We start from the raw sequence: 17,702 nt of genomic DNA on the forward strand, positions 1-17,702 counted from the left end.
GCACAAAATAAAATCGTGGTTAATATTTTTTGAGCACCTACTACATACATACATCAGGCTTGGAGTTAGACGCTTTACATAATATTTTTTTAAGCCTCACAATAACCTGGCAAGTTAGGCATCCTTAATCGCATTTGATTATTATGGAAATAAAGGTTTGGCAAGTTCAGTAACTTGATAAATGTCACTAGCTGGTGGGAGGCGGAGTCGGTTCTACCCTTCAAATCCAGCCTTGCCCTTCCTGAGAAAACCCATAAGACACGCCCCTCCGCAAGGTCTGGGCCCGCCCAACCTCCCCTCTACGCCTGCGCTCTCCCCGCGCTAGCCACCACCCCGCTCCGCCGCCGACACGCCACGCGCACGCGCATTGCTTCCCCATGTGGGCTCGGGCCGTCATCAGGCCCAGCTGAACAGTAGTGCATAGACCCCTAGACTGCAAGACCTTGCTGCCAGCTGAGCAGACTCCACCGTCTTGCTGTTGCCCTCCTCTCTCGGTCTTCCCGCCAGCGCAATTCACAATGGGCAAGAGCCGGACGAAACGCTTCAAGCGACCTCAGTTCTCCCCTACGGGCGACTGTCAGGCCGAGGCGGCGGCGGCGAACGGGACTGAGCCAGAGGAGGACGACGGGCCAGCGGCGGAGCTGCTAGAAAAAGTGAGGCGAGGGCTCGCCGGGCCGCGCGGGGAGGGGCGGGGGGCAGGCCTCCCCCGGAGCCCCCCAGCAACGCCACACGCCCCTGCCGCCGCATCCCCGCGCGTGCGCTCTGCTCTCTGACACTTGTTCTTTCCCGCAGCTCCAGCACCCGAGCGCCGAGGTCCGCGAGTGCGCCTGCGCGGGGCTGGCCCGGCTGGTGCAGCAGCGGCCGGCGCTGCCGGGCCTGGCTCGGCGGGACGCCGTGCGACGCCTCGGGCCGCTGCTGCTCGACCCCAGCCTGGCGGTGAGGGAGACGGCGGCTGGCGCACTGAGGTGAGCAGGGAATGGGGTCCGGGGTTGTGCCTCGGAACCGGGCCCACGGCGTCCAGCTGGCGCCTCCTGTGTGCCACGCACCGTAGCTAATCGGCTTCATCCTCAGTGCACTTGTCTGCGGCAGCTCGGGAGGGCCAGGAACTGCAGAGGCTCTCCTGTTTGCAGAGGGGGGCATTTGAACACAGGCTTCAGACTCCGGAGGACCCCATGAGCCCCGGACTACACGCATTGCTGCTTCACCTGCAGTAGCCACCTGTCAAACGTCCTCTCCTCAAGGCCTAGCGCACGTTGTACCCTCTCCAGGGAGCCACCATGGAGTCCTGAGGTTCAGTGAACTCTTCCAGTATAAATGCCAGGTGTTCTAGGTGCGGTAGATTTTGAGCAGGCAGGACATTGAGCAAGACAGCCAAGATCCCTGCCTTCACAGAACCCGTGTTGATGCGGAGACAGAGAGGAAACCAGTAAACAGGTGAAACATAACATTAGATCGTAAGTGGTGCTATGGAGAAACCAAGAGGATGATGAGTTGGGGGTGGGAAGTTACTTTAAATTGGGTGATCTTTAGATGACATTTGTGAACTCTAGCCTCCTGGCTCTGGAGGCTAGAGCCAGGCGTGGACAAACAAGGGAAAGAGCATTCCTGACAGAGGGAACAGCAACAGCAGAGGGCTTGGCATGGTTAAAGAATGGGAAGGTTATGTGGCCGAATAGAGTGGAGGGCGGGCCTTTTAAGAGTTGAGGCTGGAGAGATGGTTAAGGATCCGGTGGTGTAGAGCTAAAGGACCTATTCTAAGCAGGAGTGACTGGTCTAATTTACCTTTTCAAAAGGCCACTCTGGTAGCTGTTCAGAGAATGGACTGTAGGGGGGGCAAGAGTAAAGTTAACATTCGTAGTTTTCATAGCTCTGTCTTTATTTATTCTGTTTCATTCATTGATTTAGCAAGTATATATTGAGTGCCTGCTGTGCACCAGGCAGTGGGCTAGGTCGTGGGCATGTGGCAGTGAACAAGACACATAATTTCTGTCCTTAATGGATCTTACAGTATTGAGGGAGGCAGGCATTATGCAATTAATCACACAAGTGTGTAATTACAGCCAGTGATATTTACAGAAGATGCTGTGAGAAGGTATACCTGGGGGTTCAGGGAAGAAAACCCTAAGGGCGTGATGTTTGAGGTGAGATCTGGGGGATGAGTGGGGATTAACCACTTGATGGAGGAAACAGTGTGTGGAAAACCCTCCCCTCCCCCCAAAGCATACACACACTGAGAGCTCCTGGAAGATGGTGAGGCTTCATATCCTGAGTGCCTAGCACAGTTTCTCTTCATATCCTGATTGCCTAGCACAGTGCTCTGCACTCAGAGGGCAAGCACTGTCTTTCCAATCAAAACTAAATTTAGTCAGGATTGCTTCAAGGGAATGTCTTTCTCAATAGCCTCACCCTTCCTACCCTGGAAGTCCTGATTCCAAGAAAAGTTCCCTTCGTATAAAATCAGGCAGGGGACTTCCCTGGCAGTCCAGTGGTTAGGACTCCCTGCTCTGTCTGCGGAGGGTGCGGGTTCAATCCCTGGTCGGGGAACTAAAATCTCACAAGCCAGGCTGTGTGGCCAAAAAAAAAAAAAGATCAGACCATGACTGATTCACATTAAATAAGAGAAGTCTTCCCTCTCCCTGTGTATCGTCTCAGTCCTGAAAACTAAGCTGTTCCAAGACAGAGACATCTGTTTACTTCATGTAGAGCAAGGATCAGCATAGGTGGAGATCTGTGGATTGGCTGTGCAACATCTTACAGGAATCATAAGCGATTTCTTCCGGGAAACCTTAAGTATGGGTAGAAATAGAAATAAACTTGAGCGCTTAATATGTTTTGTGACATGTGGTCTGAAAGTAAAACCTGTTTTAAACTTCTTGTGTAGAAATCTCAGTGCTTGTGGCGGTTTCGAAGTTTGTGGTGACATGGTGACCAAGGATATCATGACTCCGCTGGTCGCACTGCTGAAAGAGGTATGCCACTTTCCCAGGTCACTGTTAGTATACACACTCAGACAGTTTGGGGTTTTGTTTTGCCTTTTTTTTTTTTTCATTAAGTTTATTTATTTATTTTTGACTGCGTTGGGTCTTTGTTGCTGTGCGCGGGCTTTCTCTAGTTGCGGTGAGCCGGGGCTACTTTTCGTAGCAGTGCCTGGGCTTCTCATTGCTGTGGCTTCTCTTGTTGCGGAGCACGGGCTCTAGGTGCCAGGGCTCAGTAGTTGTGGCTCGTGGGCTCTAGAGTGCAGGCTCAGTAGCTGTGGCGCACGGACTTAGTTGCTTCATGGCATGTGGGATCTTCCCGGACCAGGGATCGAACCCGTGTCCCCCGCATTGGCAAGTGGATTCTTAATCACTGTGCTACCAAGGAAGTCCCTGTTTTGCTTTTTAAGTACTTTGGTGTTAGTTATTTTGTCTTCCCTCAAAACATTCTATAGGAATTGTATTTCTTTCCTGGAAACACTGATCTCATCACGGATACTAGTCTCTAGTTTGTCCCCACTACCTTTATTTATCTGCTTGTTAGAAAAGACCTTCCTAAAACTATAGACTGACTCCTTTAGACTTTAAACTTCATACGATGAAAATAATTTGTATTTATTGGTTGCTTATTTGTGTGCTCGGTGCTGTCTTGTATATTATTTCACTTAATCTTCGGAGCAGTCCTATTTGGCAGGTATCGTTATTCCTGTTTTACAGATGAGGAAGCTGAAGCGCAGACATTAGGAATTTGCCGAGAAGACTAGATTATGTTCTCAGATTTAACATCATGCCACCTTTATTGCATGATGTAGTTCAGGGATTAAGGAGCTCTTCCTCAGCCGTGCCTCCGGTCCACTCTTCTGTATTGATGGGTAATTTTCACTTGGGGCCATATAAAGGATATCCAGTTTCGATGAGAAGTGTCAGTCTTGTTCCCTTTAGAACAGTGATTGTACTAGGGATGATGTGCCCTGCAGGGGACATTTAGCAATGTCTGGAGCCATTTTTGATTGTCATGGCTTTGGAGTAGGGGTTGCTACTGGCATCTAGTGGGTAGAGGCCAAGGATGCTGCTGAATATCCTACATTGCGCATGACAGCCACGTGCACTGCAGCAAAGAATCATCCCATCCAAATGTCAGTAGTGCCGAGATTAAGAAGCCTGCTTTAGAGGGTGCCGTGGATTTTAGGAGGGGCAGAACTGCAGAGTGGTTCAGAGCACCCAGTTCGGAGCCAGGATGCCTGGATCTGAATCCCACTTCGCTAGATACTAAGCTACACCTTCAGCAAGCTCTCTGTACCTGTTTCCTATTTGTAGCAGGAGATTAGGGATAAGAGTTCATCTACTTCATAGGTTTGTGGTGAGGACTAAATGACTTAACAGACATGAAGTGCTTAGAATAGTGCCTTGCACAAAGAAGGTACTGTATAGATGTTAGCTCTTATTATGTGTTACTTTTCTTTGCCTTATATACTATCTTTACCACATTAGATAAAATATTTTGTATTGATTTTACATTTTCACTTAAAATGTGAAATGCTTTTTATCCAGTTTGTACAGTGACTTGTGAACCTTTCTTGTCTGTATTTCTTGCCAGAAGGGCGCAGGGTTACAGGAACTGTACTGTTTGAGAATTTGATGGGCTTGTTAACCACTGTCATTTTTAAAAAAATTTTATTGGAGTATAGTTGATTTACAGTGTTGTGTTTATTTCAGGCGTATAGCAAAGTGAATCAGTTGTACGTATACACATCTCCACTCTTATTTTTTCTTTAGATTCTTTTCCCATATAGGCAACCACTATCATTTTTGATGTTTACTTTTTGTGATTCTTCACTGTCTTTCTGTTTAATTATTCTTTTGAACAAAGGTACTAATCATGGTGTTTGATTTCAGTGTAGTACTGGACTGGATTCAAATGAGATGTCTCCACAGGAAAAAAAAGATCAGAACAGAAATTCTATTGAAAACATAGCCAATGAGGCCGTAAACGTGCTGTGGAATATATGGTAAGATGCTTTCCAGACGCAGCCTCCTGCTTCAGTGCTCTTCAGGCTGCTGCTCCCTCTGTTAAACTGCAGAGGAATCTCTGTTCTCTTTGGTAGGCGTGTAAATCTGTGATGTTAGTGCTTGGTCGGAGGTCTCATCAAGTGACCTAAGATCAACTGTCCTTCCCAAGCCATTTTCCTCGTAGCATCACTACGTCCTTTTTTGCTTTACAGCTCTTCTCTCCAGTCATTGCTGCTGACAAAATAAGAGGAATCATGGTCATTAGTACCCACTGCACCTCCTTCCTCCCCCACTACCCATGTACCTTAAGGAGCAGTTGTCTTCAAGCCAGCCAGCCTCCAGTGCAGTAGATGCTTTGGCCTGGCATCTGGAATGAGACAGGGACCACAGACCTTAGTGGGTGCTTTACTCCTCTGCCGTGGCAGGTGCCATTTGACAGGGAAGTAGATGCCTGAGAAGAGCTCCTTTGGTCCCAGTAGGAAGAAGGCCACGCTCCATTCCATCATTGTAACAATGGCCGGGGGCGGGGGAGGGTGGGAGTAGGGGTGGGGGTGGGTGGACTTGCTTTTAAGAATGGAGATGGCTGGAAACACAACCTGCATTTTTTTCTATGCCATTTTATTGTCTCACATTTCTAGCCAGATTCTAGCAAGAATCTGTCATTTCCTTATTTTTAGTCAGCAGCGATGATTATTTCTGACCTAAAGCACAGGTACTTCATAGAATACAAGGTTAAGTTGGATCCTGGAAAGCTGCCTACACAGCAATCCGAACTTGCCTATGATTTCTCTCTTTTTTTTTTTAGTTTTTATTTTTATTTAATTTTTATTGGGGTATAGTTGATTTACAATGTTGTGTTAGTTTCAGGTGTACAGCAAAGTGAATCTGTTATACATATACGTATATCCACTCTTTTTTAGATTCTTTTCCCATATAGGCTATTATAGTGTTATTGAGTAGAGTTCCTTGTGCTCTACACTAGGTCCTTATTAGTTATCTATTTTATATATAGTAGTGTGTATATGTCAATCCCAATCCTCCAATTTATCCGTCCCCCCCATGATTTCATTTTAAACTAGTGGATGCATTCCACCAGGAAAATTGGAGAGATCAGGTTTGAGGAAATGCCATATTCAAGCAAGCTAGTGGGTGCTGTTTTTCAGATAACTTTAATATATAAATTGTTGAACTCAGAAATTTAAAAAAAGTTTTCTTTGAAAAGTGCCTGAAAAAGTGGTTTCCACAGTGATCTCTCTTTCCTGAGTGCCCATTATCTTAACACATTTATGCTTTATTTTCCTGACTATACCTGACTTTACTATGGGCTTCTTGAGGGGAGGTTCATAGCAGTGTTGCAGTAACTAGATGGATGGATGGATGGATGGATAGATGGACACACAAACAGAAAATAGTTTATCTTTAGACAGCAGGATTGAATTTAATCATTTAGTCAGCTCTGTTAGCTGTTAGTCTGTCATGTGTATATATGGTATGTCTGGAGGAATATTCTTCTCTGGAACCAGGAAAAAATTATTATAATTAGCTCTGTTTACCCTATATTTAGCATATATGTTAATAACATTGATAACATTAATTCTGATTCTTTTATTAAAAAATAGTGTAATTTCAAAAATGCTTATTATAACAATTTCTTGTTGCAATCTACAAATTCTGTTAAAATTATAACAGTCTAGATAGAATGAATAAAATTTTAATTTTAGTTTCTTTTAAATTTGTACTTTTTGTGTGATAAGTATAGAGGCCTTCTATCCTTACTTTAATTTATTATTACTGTGATACAGTGGAAAGACAAGTTAAGCTGGACCCAAAGACTCACCAGTAACAAAGTGTGTGATCTTTGGACAGATCACTTCACCTCTTGGGGTCTGAGTTTCCTTACCCACAAAATGAGGAATTGAAGTAAATGATTTCTAAGCTCTCTTCCATCTTTAACCTCCTGTAAGGAAATTGGCGTGCGGGTAAAGAGATTGGCTAAAAGATCCTACTGTGATGGAAGTAAATGTACAGATAGCCAGTTGTGTTCCTGCACAGTGACTATGAATGGGCATTGGTTTCTTCATCTATAAAAATGGTGGGTGTTTGACTACGACTCTTTGGTTCTTTTACAAAGCCTAATTATTTTTTCATGAATTTCTGTGGTTGATAATGTTAAAATGTGAATAGTAAAACTTTTTTTTCCCCCCTTCAATTTAGTGAATGCAGTAGTAGAGCAGTATCTATATTCAACAAAGAAGGGTGTTTGGAGATTGTATTAAAGTATTTAAGTAGGTTTTCCACCAATGTTGACCTGGCTATTTCAGTAGGTAAGTGAAGAAAAGTATGTGTGGCCTTATTCAAAATTTTTTATTCAGACATAGCATGTTTATTTTATAGGAGTGATTTTTTTTCTCATTGTATGTAAGTGCATAGCTGAGTTCTATTCTGAAGCTTTTAAAGTCTGTGATTAATGCTTTACTTACTCATGTAGTTTTCCCACTCTTGACCCTGAGAGGGAGGAAAGTAATTATGTGAGCATATGTGGTTTCTAGTATACTACCGTTCTTAGAAGGCTTTATTAATTCTGGAAGCTTTCATCTCCCATTTGCCGAGAAACAGTAACCCACAACTACCAGGCCTTTGAGCCATAGTTAATTGGAATGTAGACCTATTTAAATGGCTTGTACCACTATCTCATACTTCCAGAAGAATACTTCTGATAACCTGTGCTTTTTTTGAGAGAGGAAAATAAGTGATTGGAATTTCACATAGGCCTGCTTGCCTTCCAGGCAGGGAAAGCAAAGTCTGGCAGCTTCAGCTGCCTTGGCTCCCTCGCCTTCTGTACATGGGGTTAGAGAGCAACCGGGGGCCCTTACTCAGCAGGTGGAGGAGACAGAAACCAGAGGGTGGGTGGCTCAGCAGAACTCTGGGGGCAAGTGGAGAAATAATGGGTGAAAAGCATTTTTTTCTACCCATCGTAATATAGGCATCTGGCTGTCCTTTTATTTAACTGTGTATTTCTCCTGGCAAGGGCAAGTTTATTCCACTTACTGAAGTGTATTCCCCTTACCAGTGTTTCTCTTGGCTCTAGTGGACATAGAACAGAAAAGGAAAAAATAATAGTGGAATAAATACTACTGAGACAAATTTTTAAATCAGTTTCTCAAAATGGAATCTTTGGCAAAGGGGAGATTTGTGAGTAAATGAGAATTTTAAAAACAGTCGAGCTAGGAAATTGGTAGGTGACTTTTAGTCTCAGAGGACAGTCTTTATTACAATAAGAGAATTTCAGGAAAGTTCATAGCTTTTAAAAGAGAAACTTCACTTCTGTTTTGGGGCCTTAAGGTTTGTAGATTTGGTTATTTATTTAGTTTTTTTCCTAAAGAACTTTTTTAAAGAACTTTAAAAAAATGGATCAGAATAAAGTTATTTTGCATTGTATAGCAGTGTTTTCCTTGGCACTTACCTAGGTTCATGATTTTTTAAACAAATGTCAAACTACTTCTGTTTTGAAAATCAAGCACGGCTTACATATAGTAAAGTGAAATTCTGAGATTCCATCCTATGTATTAATACAGCTTTCTTTGAGCTTGTGTTGTCATAGCAATCACAACTTATCTTGTTTTTTTGCTAAAGTGAGTTTAATTAGTCTCTTAATGAAAAAAATACTACATTGGGGTATATGTATATGTACATATATGCATATATATGGATTTATATATAAATGTATTTTGGAAACCAAAATAGAGCACAGCAATAGCGTGTATTTTGACTACTAATTTGGATGGGAACGATCTGCTTTGGAAGTTTTAGACCTGGAAAGAAATGGATTTGTATGGTCTACAGTATCTCAGAGAAAACAGATTTGGGCTTGCTTCCTCATTTGTGCTTCAGTCAGACCTTTCATGCAGTCCCAACTGTTTTTATACTTTCAGTTAATTATTTCTAATTTACAAGTTGTAATCCATTGTCTTGTTCTAATGCCAGAGAACAGTTAAGTGCTAAATAAATCATATGTCTATTAATATTTTACCCATCTCTTAATTTGATCATATTTTTATATAAAACACTTTTTTCCTTAAATATGTTTCACCAGAAATAACTCTAACTTTTAAGGTCGTGCTGAATTTCAACGAAACCAGAATGTTCCCAAACCTAGGGCTTGTCTTTGACAACAGAACTACCCTGAGAGTGTTGTCAGTGCACTGGTGTTTGGTCCGCAGGCTGTTTGCTACTGGTCTGTGATGAGTACAGAAATAGAGGCTAAACCTTTATAAATGTTTATAGTAATTCCACATTGTCACGGCGGTTAAGAGGCTTTTAAATTATATTTCATAAAAGTATAGTTTTATAAAGGATTAGAAATTAAGAAAAAAGGGAAATAGGTCTTTTATACCTCTGATAGTTTGGGAAGCCTCATTTGCATGTTCCGTGTTTGAGGGAAAGCGTATATCTCCTACAAAAGCTACCTGTGTCCAAAGAACTTGTAAAGATGCAAATGTTTTTCGATGAGTTATTTTGGTTTAAATTATCCTAGCAGAATTCATTTTTTTCTAAATATTTGATGTTTGTCTTTATAGCATATTGTTTGCAGACGGTGACTGAAGATAACCCAGAGCTACTGAAATCTTTCAGTGCCCCAGCATTGCATGTGCTGGAATCAGCAATGCTTTCTCCTGTCAATTCCATGGAATATATTCTATTAAAGACATTGGTGGCAGGTAAAGTTTAGCCATATGTGATAGTGTGCTTTTTTAGTAACTTGTAGTAGGTAGAGATGGGGGACAAAGTTATTCCCCCATTTCACCACATCAGGGCTTTCTGTGCTTAGTCTGTTCTGAAAATTTTAATATTTTAGTGGAGACCCTTAATTCAAGCGGTTCTGCATAGTTTCAAAGCCTTCTAAGATTAAATGTGTTTTTAGTTTAACAAACTACTGTTGTCTGATAAAGAAATGCTGTTGTCAGGACCCCCTCTTATTTATGAACCAGTGAGTTCAGAAGTTGACTGTGTAGTGTAGGCATCTAAGACATGACCATTCACTTTCCTATAAGATCTTCACCCGCAATGCATCTCCCCAGAATTTCTAAATACAGAAAGAAGAAATAATCTGATGACATGTCAAGTAGTAGGAAACTTATCATATAGTTTCCTCTTGCCTTTGGTCTTCCAGGGGTAATTTATCTTGAGAGGTGGTTTTTTCCCCTAAACTGATAAAATACACATAACATAAAATTTAACATCTTAACCATTTTTAAGTGTACAGTTAAGCAGTGTACATTCGCATTGTTATATAACCAATCTCCAGAACACTTTTCATCTTGCAAAACGGAAACTCTGTACACATTAAACAACTCCATTTCCCTCTCCCCTCAGCCCCCAGCAACTACTATTCTCCTTTCTGTCTCTATGGATTTGACTACTCTAGTGCCTCAAATAGGTGGAATCAAACAGTATTTTTCTTTTTGTGACTGGTTTATTTCGCTTAGTGTAATGTCCTCAGGGTTCATCCATGTTATAGCATGTGTCAGAATTTCCTTCCTTTTTAAGGCTGAATAATATTCCACTGTATGTATATATGACATTTTGTTTATCCATTCATCTGTGGACGGACACTTGGCTTGCTTCCACCTTTTTGTTATTGAATAATGCTGCTATGAATATGGTTCTACAGATGTCCATGTGAGTCCTTGCTTTCAATTCTTTTTGAATATATATACCCAGGAATGATTTTTATTTTAACCGTCACATTTTTTTTTTTTTTTAATTAGTCTAACTACTTAGTGGTAGCTATTCTAGTTTCATAAGCAGAAAACCAAGAACCTGCTCTCTGGTTGTCCGTGAGACCTTGGAATTTTAGTGCATTCCATTCCACTCTTGGAATATAAGAAGCTGCTTAGGAGAGCAGCTCAGGTTAAGATGAAAGAAAGCCAGGCAACTCAATTTGTCGTGGTAAAAGAAACTTGATCGGTGTTCTCTTGATCTGTTGCTCTCTGGTGTATCAGAGCAAGGCATTGTGTGCCAAGAAAAGGAGATGATTGTGAAGGACTGCTGTAATAAAGGGAGCTGCCTCAGTGCAAAGCTTTCCGACATTTAATAAAAACTGAACAAAGGCAGTGGGATTGGGATTTTTTGAAATTACACCTGAGCTTAAAGAGCCACTCTCATGGAAACTGTATTTAATAAAAGATTTCATAGTTGATTTCTTTGTCCTTATGCTCATTTTTTTTCCACAGGCACAATTTGGAATCTAAAGGACATTATTCCATCCAAGAGTCAGGCAGAAATCATAAATGCCATACTAAAGATCTTATCTGAAGTTCTGGAAATGGATGCTGGTGAAACGGTTCTTCAAATGAAGGAGGCCGAAACTCAAAGGATAAAAACTGCTGCAGAGACTGAGGACACATTACAGAATGTTAATGGTGATGATTTGATTGAGGATGATGAAATGGAAGGAATTCCTCATAGAAGGAAAGTCAGAAGGAAAGCTTTCATTTCAGATTTACTTCCAGTAAGTCGGATTGATGCTTTCAGACATGGATTAATACAGCTATTTTCTTTCAATAGGTATCCTAAGCTTTGTAGGAAAATGTTACAGCAAAGTTAATTATAACGTGAATTTCAGTTAAAAAAAAAAGTCATGTTTTCCCATTAACTCATAACTCAGAAATCTCCCAAAGGAGAAAAAAAAATGTCCTAAGACAAATCTTTTATATAGAGAAGGTTTGAAAGATGGGGTAGACCAGTACTTTTGCAGCACTTCAGAGACATGTGGTCATCTCCCACTTCAGTTACACATTCTCTTCCAGACTGTCTTCAAACTAAAGGAATTTTTACTTTGCTTGAATTGTCCCTTGCATTCTTGTCTCTTTTATTTTAGTGTTTAGCCTTACCAAAGTAGCAAGCCAAACTTTCATTTACCCCCTACTGGCGAGCAGAGGAGGTTGGGTGATTATGAAAATTAATGATGGTTTGTAGTTTTTGCAGACTGGTTTATAGTCTTTGTTTGTTTGTTTGTTTTATAAATTTATTTATTTATTTTTGGCTGCGTTGGGTCATCGTTGCTGCACGCAGGCTTTCTCTAGTTGAGGCGAGCAGGGGCTACTCTTCGTTGTGGTGTGCGGGCTTCTCACTGCAGTGGCTTCTCTTGTGGAGCGCAGGCTGTAGGCACGCGGTCTTCAGTAGTTGTGGCATGCGGGCTCAGTAGTTGTGGCTCACGGGCTCTAGAGCACAGGCTCAGTAGATGTGGCGCACAGGCTTCGTTCCTCCACGGCATGTGGGATCTTCCCGGACCAGGGCTCGAACCTGTGTCCCCTGCATTGGCAGGCGGATTCTCACCCACTGTGCCACCAGGGAAGTCCCTGGTTTATAGTGTTTGATTGGGGCTCATTTGTGCTAGTGGGTGTGACGGTGGGGTGAGGAGGAGCAGTCTTGGGTGCAGGGAACACTTCAGCTGAGCCTGTCAGCAGCGATGGAGCCATACTTTGGGAAAACATTTTTCCCAAGGAGGAGAGCAGGTCGTCAGGAAGACAGGGAGGACAGTGAGTTGGGCTTTATTCATCTAGGTGCACATTTTCTCTGCTTACTCTGTGTGCCAGGCCCTGTGCCAGGTGCTGCTGATAGAAAGATGATTAAGGCATATGTCCTGTCTTCAGGGACCTTTTCCGTCTTGAGAGAATAGACGTGTAATGATAATTTATTATAATGCCTGTGCTAAGAACAGTGATAGGGCTGTGCACAGACTTCTGAGGGGGTCGTATCTATAGAGTAGGCACACCTGACTCAGCCCTGATGGAAGCAGAACGGAAGACGCTCTCAGAAAAGGCTTTGTGGACAGAACACCTGAACTGTCTTAAAGGATGGCGTAAGAAACAGCATGATGAAAGCGGATTAGTGTTGTTTGAGGGGACTGGAGGCAGGAAGACCGGACAGGAGGCTGCTGAAGTCATCGGGAAGAAAGACAATGAAGCCTGAACTGGAAGAACCCTAGTAATGTCCTGTCACACTTTCTACCATCTCACTCGTGGCCTGTCCTGATTCATGTGCAATGAACTGAAACTGAGAAGTATCTTAAGTCAGTGTCTTAGAGTTTTGACAGATTTATTTTTAAAGAATTCTTAGTGGGCATAAACTCATCAGTATACCACTGCCCTACATTCCTGAAGTCTTGTAAAGCTGAATTGGTGGTGTCTTAAAGCAGTCAAATGCTGTAGTTAAGAACTACTTTCTCACTACAGATAACTCAATTTCGTTTCTTTCTATGGCTGATTAATATTCCATTGTATATATGTGCCACACTCCCCATGAACAGCTGTTAGGTGCAAAGCATTGTGTTAAGTGCTGGGGTGAATCCGAAAATGAAAAGGCCATCCTGCCCTTGAGTTGCTTGCAAATCGTAGAGCGGCTTAAAAATCATATCACCCCCTTTTGGTGCAAGAGGCGTGTATTTGAACACCCAGTTTACTCCTTGTCTCACTTGTGCATCTGAGTCAGAGTGGGTAGAATTTAAAATCAGTAAAGCAAGATAGACAAAGGCATAGCTCTGAGCCTTGTCATTCCAAAGGGTGTTTCTAGAACCCCAGCAGCAGCCCCTCAGGTACCACATGGAGGTGAGTTACAGATCTGGGATCCACATGTGGAACATCAGCTATAACAGGTCAGGGTTTGGGGGCTCTTCTGCAGGTGTTGCATCGTGCTGACCAGGTCACTTTGTCCTGCCAGATGCACATATACTATGTTTCCCCACCCCGAATTCCCATCAGAGCAGAAGTGGAAATTCCACTTGGGCTGTCAGGGGACTCTGAAAGATCGGACATCTCTGGCTGGGAGAACAGCACTCCTGCAGGGTTTCCTCATCTCCAGCCTTGCTTTCAGGGGCCCCACAGGGAATGAGTGAGTGGGGATTGAGATCCACATCCACCAAGATGAAGTGTCACTGTTTCAAAGTATCGATATTTAACTGTTATTTAGAGATTCACTTTCCCAAGTATTACTTAGAAATAGAATTTTGGTGCTTAGAAAATGCAGTGTTTTCTCTTAACAAAAGCTTGCTTTTTAAAGCCTATCACCATAGCTGAGTAGACCGGATGATTAACATGCTGATCAGGCAGCCAGTGTTTAAGTGCCAGTAGTGTGCTAAGCATCGTGCTGCCATGTGCCAGGAATACAAATTTACAGCCAGGCAGCTCTGGTCTTTCAGGCTGCCCAGTGGCTTGTGCAGGGATCCTTTAGAATCAAAACCCTTAATTGCATCATTTAACTTAAGAAGGTATAAGCACAAATCTGTAAAGAGAGAACTGACCCAAGTTGTGGCTGTAACGTGCAGAAGTAGGACAATCCCTACCCAGCTTCCACAGTTAGCAGTTGTCAAATCGCAGTCTGTTTTCTTTCATCTATTTCCCTACCCACTCTCCCAACTACTGAATATTTTGAAGCAAATCTCAGCTGTCATAACATTTCCTCTGGATTGGTTCTTTAGGTCAATTTGGTAACAATAAGAAGCAGGGAAATGTTCTGAGCAGGAAAGTCAGGTAAAGAAGTGGAACTTAGTTTCAGAATTCTTCTAAGGCAGATCTTTGTAGGTTTTAAGTGGATGAGAGCCCAGCAAAGGCATGTCTTGTGTAGCTTTGAGTCGCCTCTAAGAAATGTTTAGTTGAATATCATACACGCACGAAGTGAGTAGGAATAAATTTTAGATACGTTCTTTTCTTTTTAATTAATTAATTTTATTTTTGGCTGTGTCGGGTCTTAGTTGTGGCACATGGGCTCTTTCATTGCGGCGCACGGGCTCCAGAGCACGTGAGCTCTGTGGTTGTGGCCCGCGGGCTCAGTAGTTGCAGCGCGCGGGCTTAGTTGCCCCGCTGCATGTGGGATCTTAGTTCCCTGACCAGGGATCGAACCCGCATCCCCTGCATTGGAAGGTGGATTCTTAACCACTGGACAACCAGGGAAGTCCCTAGATACATTCTTGCCAGCAATAAAATGAATATAAACATAGGGATTCCTGTGCTACATCTATTAAATAAGCTGTCTTCTTTTTTTTTTTTTTTAAGAATGTGGTTCAAAATTACAGTTAAATCGTTGCACAAGAAGTTGCTGGAGGATTAAAAATGAGTACAACATTCTGGAAAAGGAGAACAGGAATATGTCACAGTATCTATAGGTGTGTTTTTAACCTTTGATCCAGTAAATCTGAGGAAATAAGATAACCAAGTAATCTGAAATATTCCATGCTAGAGGAATGCTTAATAAATTATAATACATTCATTTAATGGAATATTTTACAGCCATTGAAAAGACAGAAACTGGGAAACATTCTGACAACAAAATATACATTACTTTTAGCTTATGTACTGTTTTGGAGTGAAGCTATTTCACTTTTCATAGGTGACTTGAGAATTAAGGTCATATAAATTTATACAACCCATTTTGAGAATGTTACTTGATAAGTTAGGTTCATGTTATTTACTCCCAGGAGAAAAAGTCCCCCTCTTCCTTCAGTCTTTAAGAAATGCTTTATTGCAGTCTTCAGAGAAAGCCAGAAAGCAGCAAGCCTGTCTGCTCCTTAGTCAAGTTCTGGTGGTCATATAAGGGCCTGTTAGTAATTCTGGTTAATGAAGTCTCTTCCAAGAAACTGTGTAAGTGTCTAAAAGCAGGTTTGTTGTGTGTAAGTGCCTGGTGTCCAAAATGAACTCTTGTTTTAATCTTAGTATGCGGAGCTACTTCTTAACACATTAGATTAAGTTTCAGGGTGAATTTAGTTCAGAATTCCTGAATATTTTTCCGTTCTCTCCAGCTAACTAAGCAACACTTAGAAAATAACCGTGCAGATAGATGGAAACCCGGTGAACAGTGGCACGCTGCACAGTGCCAAGAGGAATCATAATGCCTGTTTGTCCTTCCAGCACTTTATGACTTTTCTTCTACTTACCCACCCCCACCCAAGTGCTCTATTCCAAGTGCAAATATCATTTAGTAGGCTTTAACTAAGGAGGGTCACATGAAAATATTTTTCCACACATTTGAGAGTTGGTCGTTTGCTTTTTTTTTTTAAGCCCACCGACAAGGAGCTGAGAGAGACCATAGCGTTGCTGACAGCTCAGCAGACTGCTCTGGAAATCATTGTTAACATGTGCTGCAGTGAAGGTTTGTGACCAGTTCCCATTTAGATATCCTCCCCTGGACCGGGAGGGCAGCTTCCATGAGGATTATCTTAAATAGTCCAGTTCTGTGTGATCTGCACTCTTCCCAGATCCCACCGACGATGAATGGGAAGAGCTCTCCAGCAGTGATGAAAGCGACTCATTTATGGAGAATTCCCTCAGTGAATGCGGTGGGCAGCTGCTGTCTCCCCTCTGCCTCTCCCATGAGGTTCACACCGCTCTCACCAACTACCTCATCCCAAAGAAGGTAATCTGTTTTCAGTCTAGGCTCGTTCTAGAGCACAGGGAAGGCTGAAGAAAGCTGTTACTTCTGTGTGCAAAAGAAGTGCGCTAATACTGCCAGGTGTGGCTAATTGGTAAGACCTGGGAAACAAAACAATGACCAACACTGGAGGCGGGCCGTTCAGAATTCCTGAGCACCTCTTTATCAAGCCTGACCATCTCACTTAGAAGTCACATGTTGGGATTTTATAAAGGAATCGTGTAAAAACCCTACTCTTTAACCTTTGCCTTACTTCCTTTTTAAATTTAGATTTTTGAGAAAACTGCCTTTCCAAACAGCACTGCAGTTGACGTGTGTTCCAGGAACCCCAGTTGGAAACCTTTGATTAGAAAGTAAGAACTTTTCTAGTTTCAAAACCATTTGTCATTGTTATTATATGAAATGATGGACCATTCAATGGAAGATGCCGACTCCCCCTTCAGGATCTCTCCCCCTTTGTCCTGTGTATGTTCCCTGGAGAAGTCTGCCCATATGTTCACTAAGACAGGAGAGTGCACGTAGCAGTGTGGTTCACAGTTGCCCCAACTTGGAAACAACCCCAATGTCCATCAGTGGCAGAATGGATAAATAAGTGCTGACATAATCATACAGTAGAATACATACAGCTGAGCTACTTCTTAACACATTAGATTAACACATGCAGCAATAAAAAATCTGAACTAGAACACTGACACTAAACTGTTTCCTTTAGTGATGCATACATAGGTGGTAAACCTGTAAAGAAAAGCAAGGAAATGTCTGCTATAAAAGTCTGGAGAGTGGTGACCTTTGGGGTCAAGGAGGTGGGGCGTGATAGGGAAGGGATAGGTGGGCTGTGAGGGCGCTAGCAGCATTTCTTTTCTTTTTTTTTTTAATTGAAGTATAGTTGATTTACAGTGTTGTGTTAGTTTCAGGTGTACAGCAGTGTTTCAGATATATATGTATTCTTTTTCAGATTCTTTTCCCTTATAGGTTATTACCCTATAGTTCTCTGTGTTATACAGTAGGTCCTTGTTGCTTATCTATTTTATATATAGTAGTGTGTGTATGTTAATCCCAAACTCCTGATTTATCCCTCCCCCCCTTTCCCCTTTGGCAACCATAAGTTTGTTTTCTATGTCTGTGGGTCTATTTCTGTTTTGTAAATAAGTTCATTTGTATCTTTTTTTTTTTTTTAGTTTCCACCTATAAGCGATATCATATGACGTTTGTCTTTCTGGCTTAGTTCACTTAGTATGATAATCTCTAGGTCCATCCATGTTACTGCAGGTGGCGTTATTTCATTCTTTTTTA

General features: G+C 42.2%; 1 protein-coding gene across 10 annotated transcripts in view; it reads left to right on the top strand.

Moving 5' to 3' along the window:
• Nucleotides 1–325: 325 nt before the first annotated feature.
• The window catches only part of HEATR3 (HEAT repeat containing 3), a 66,576-nt gene continuing 49,199 nt past the window's right edge, over nt 326–17,702 (top strand). For 2 of the 10 annotated variants that reach the window (XR_010939026.1, XM_067718921.1), the window contains exons 1-10: nt 326–653; nt 793–965; nt 2,882–2,969; nt 4,872–4,984; nt 7,200–7,309; nt 9,563–9,703; nt 11,219–11,496; nt 16,040–16,130; nt 16,237–16,394; nt 16,680–16,762. Coding sequence is in view for 8 of the 10 variants with exons in the window: in XM_067718921.1 (XP_067575022.1) it covers nt 519–653; nt 793–965; nt 2,882–2,969; nt 4,872–4,984; nt 7,200–7,309; nt 9,563–9,703; nt 11,219–11,496; nt 16,040–16,130; nt 16,237–16,394; nt 16,680–16,762 (1,370 nt within the window). In the remaining 2 variants the exon portion in view is untranslated. Of the gene's footprint in view, nt 654–792; nt 966–1,075; nt 1,435–2,881; nt 2,970–4,871; nt 4,985–7,199; nt 7,310–9,562; nt 9,704–11,218; nt 11,497–16,039; nt 16,131–16,236; nt 16,395–16,679; nt 16,763–17,702 lie in introns of those variants that run through there. The other 8 variants (XR_010939025.1, XM_067718922.1, XM_067718918.1 and 5 more) reach the window with 7 other exon arrangements.

This window comes from Pseudorca crassidens, chromosome 20, assembly GCF_039906515.1.
Source record: "Pseudorca crassidens isolate mPseCra1 chromosome 20, mPseCra1.hap1, whole genome shotgun sequence".
NCBI lineage: Eukaryota > Metazoa > Chordata > Mammalia > Artiodactyla > Delphinidae > Pseudorca > Pseudorca crassidens.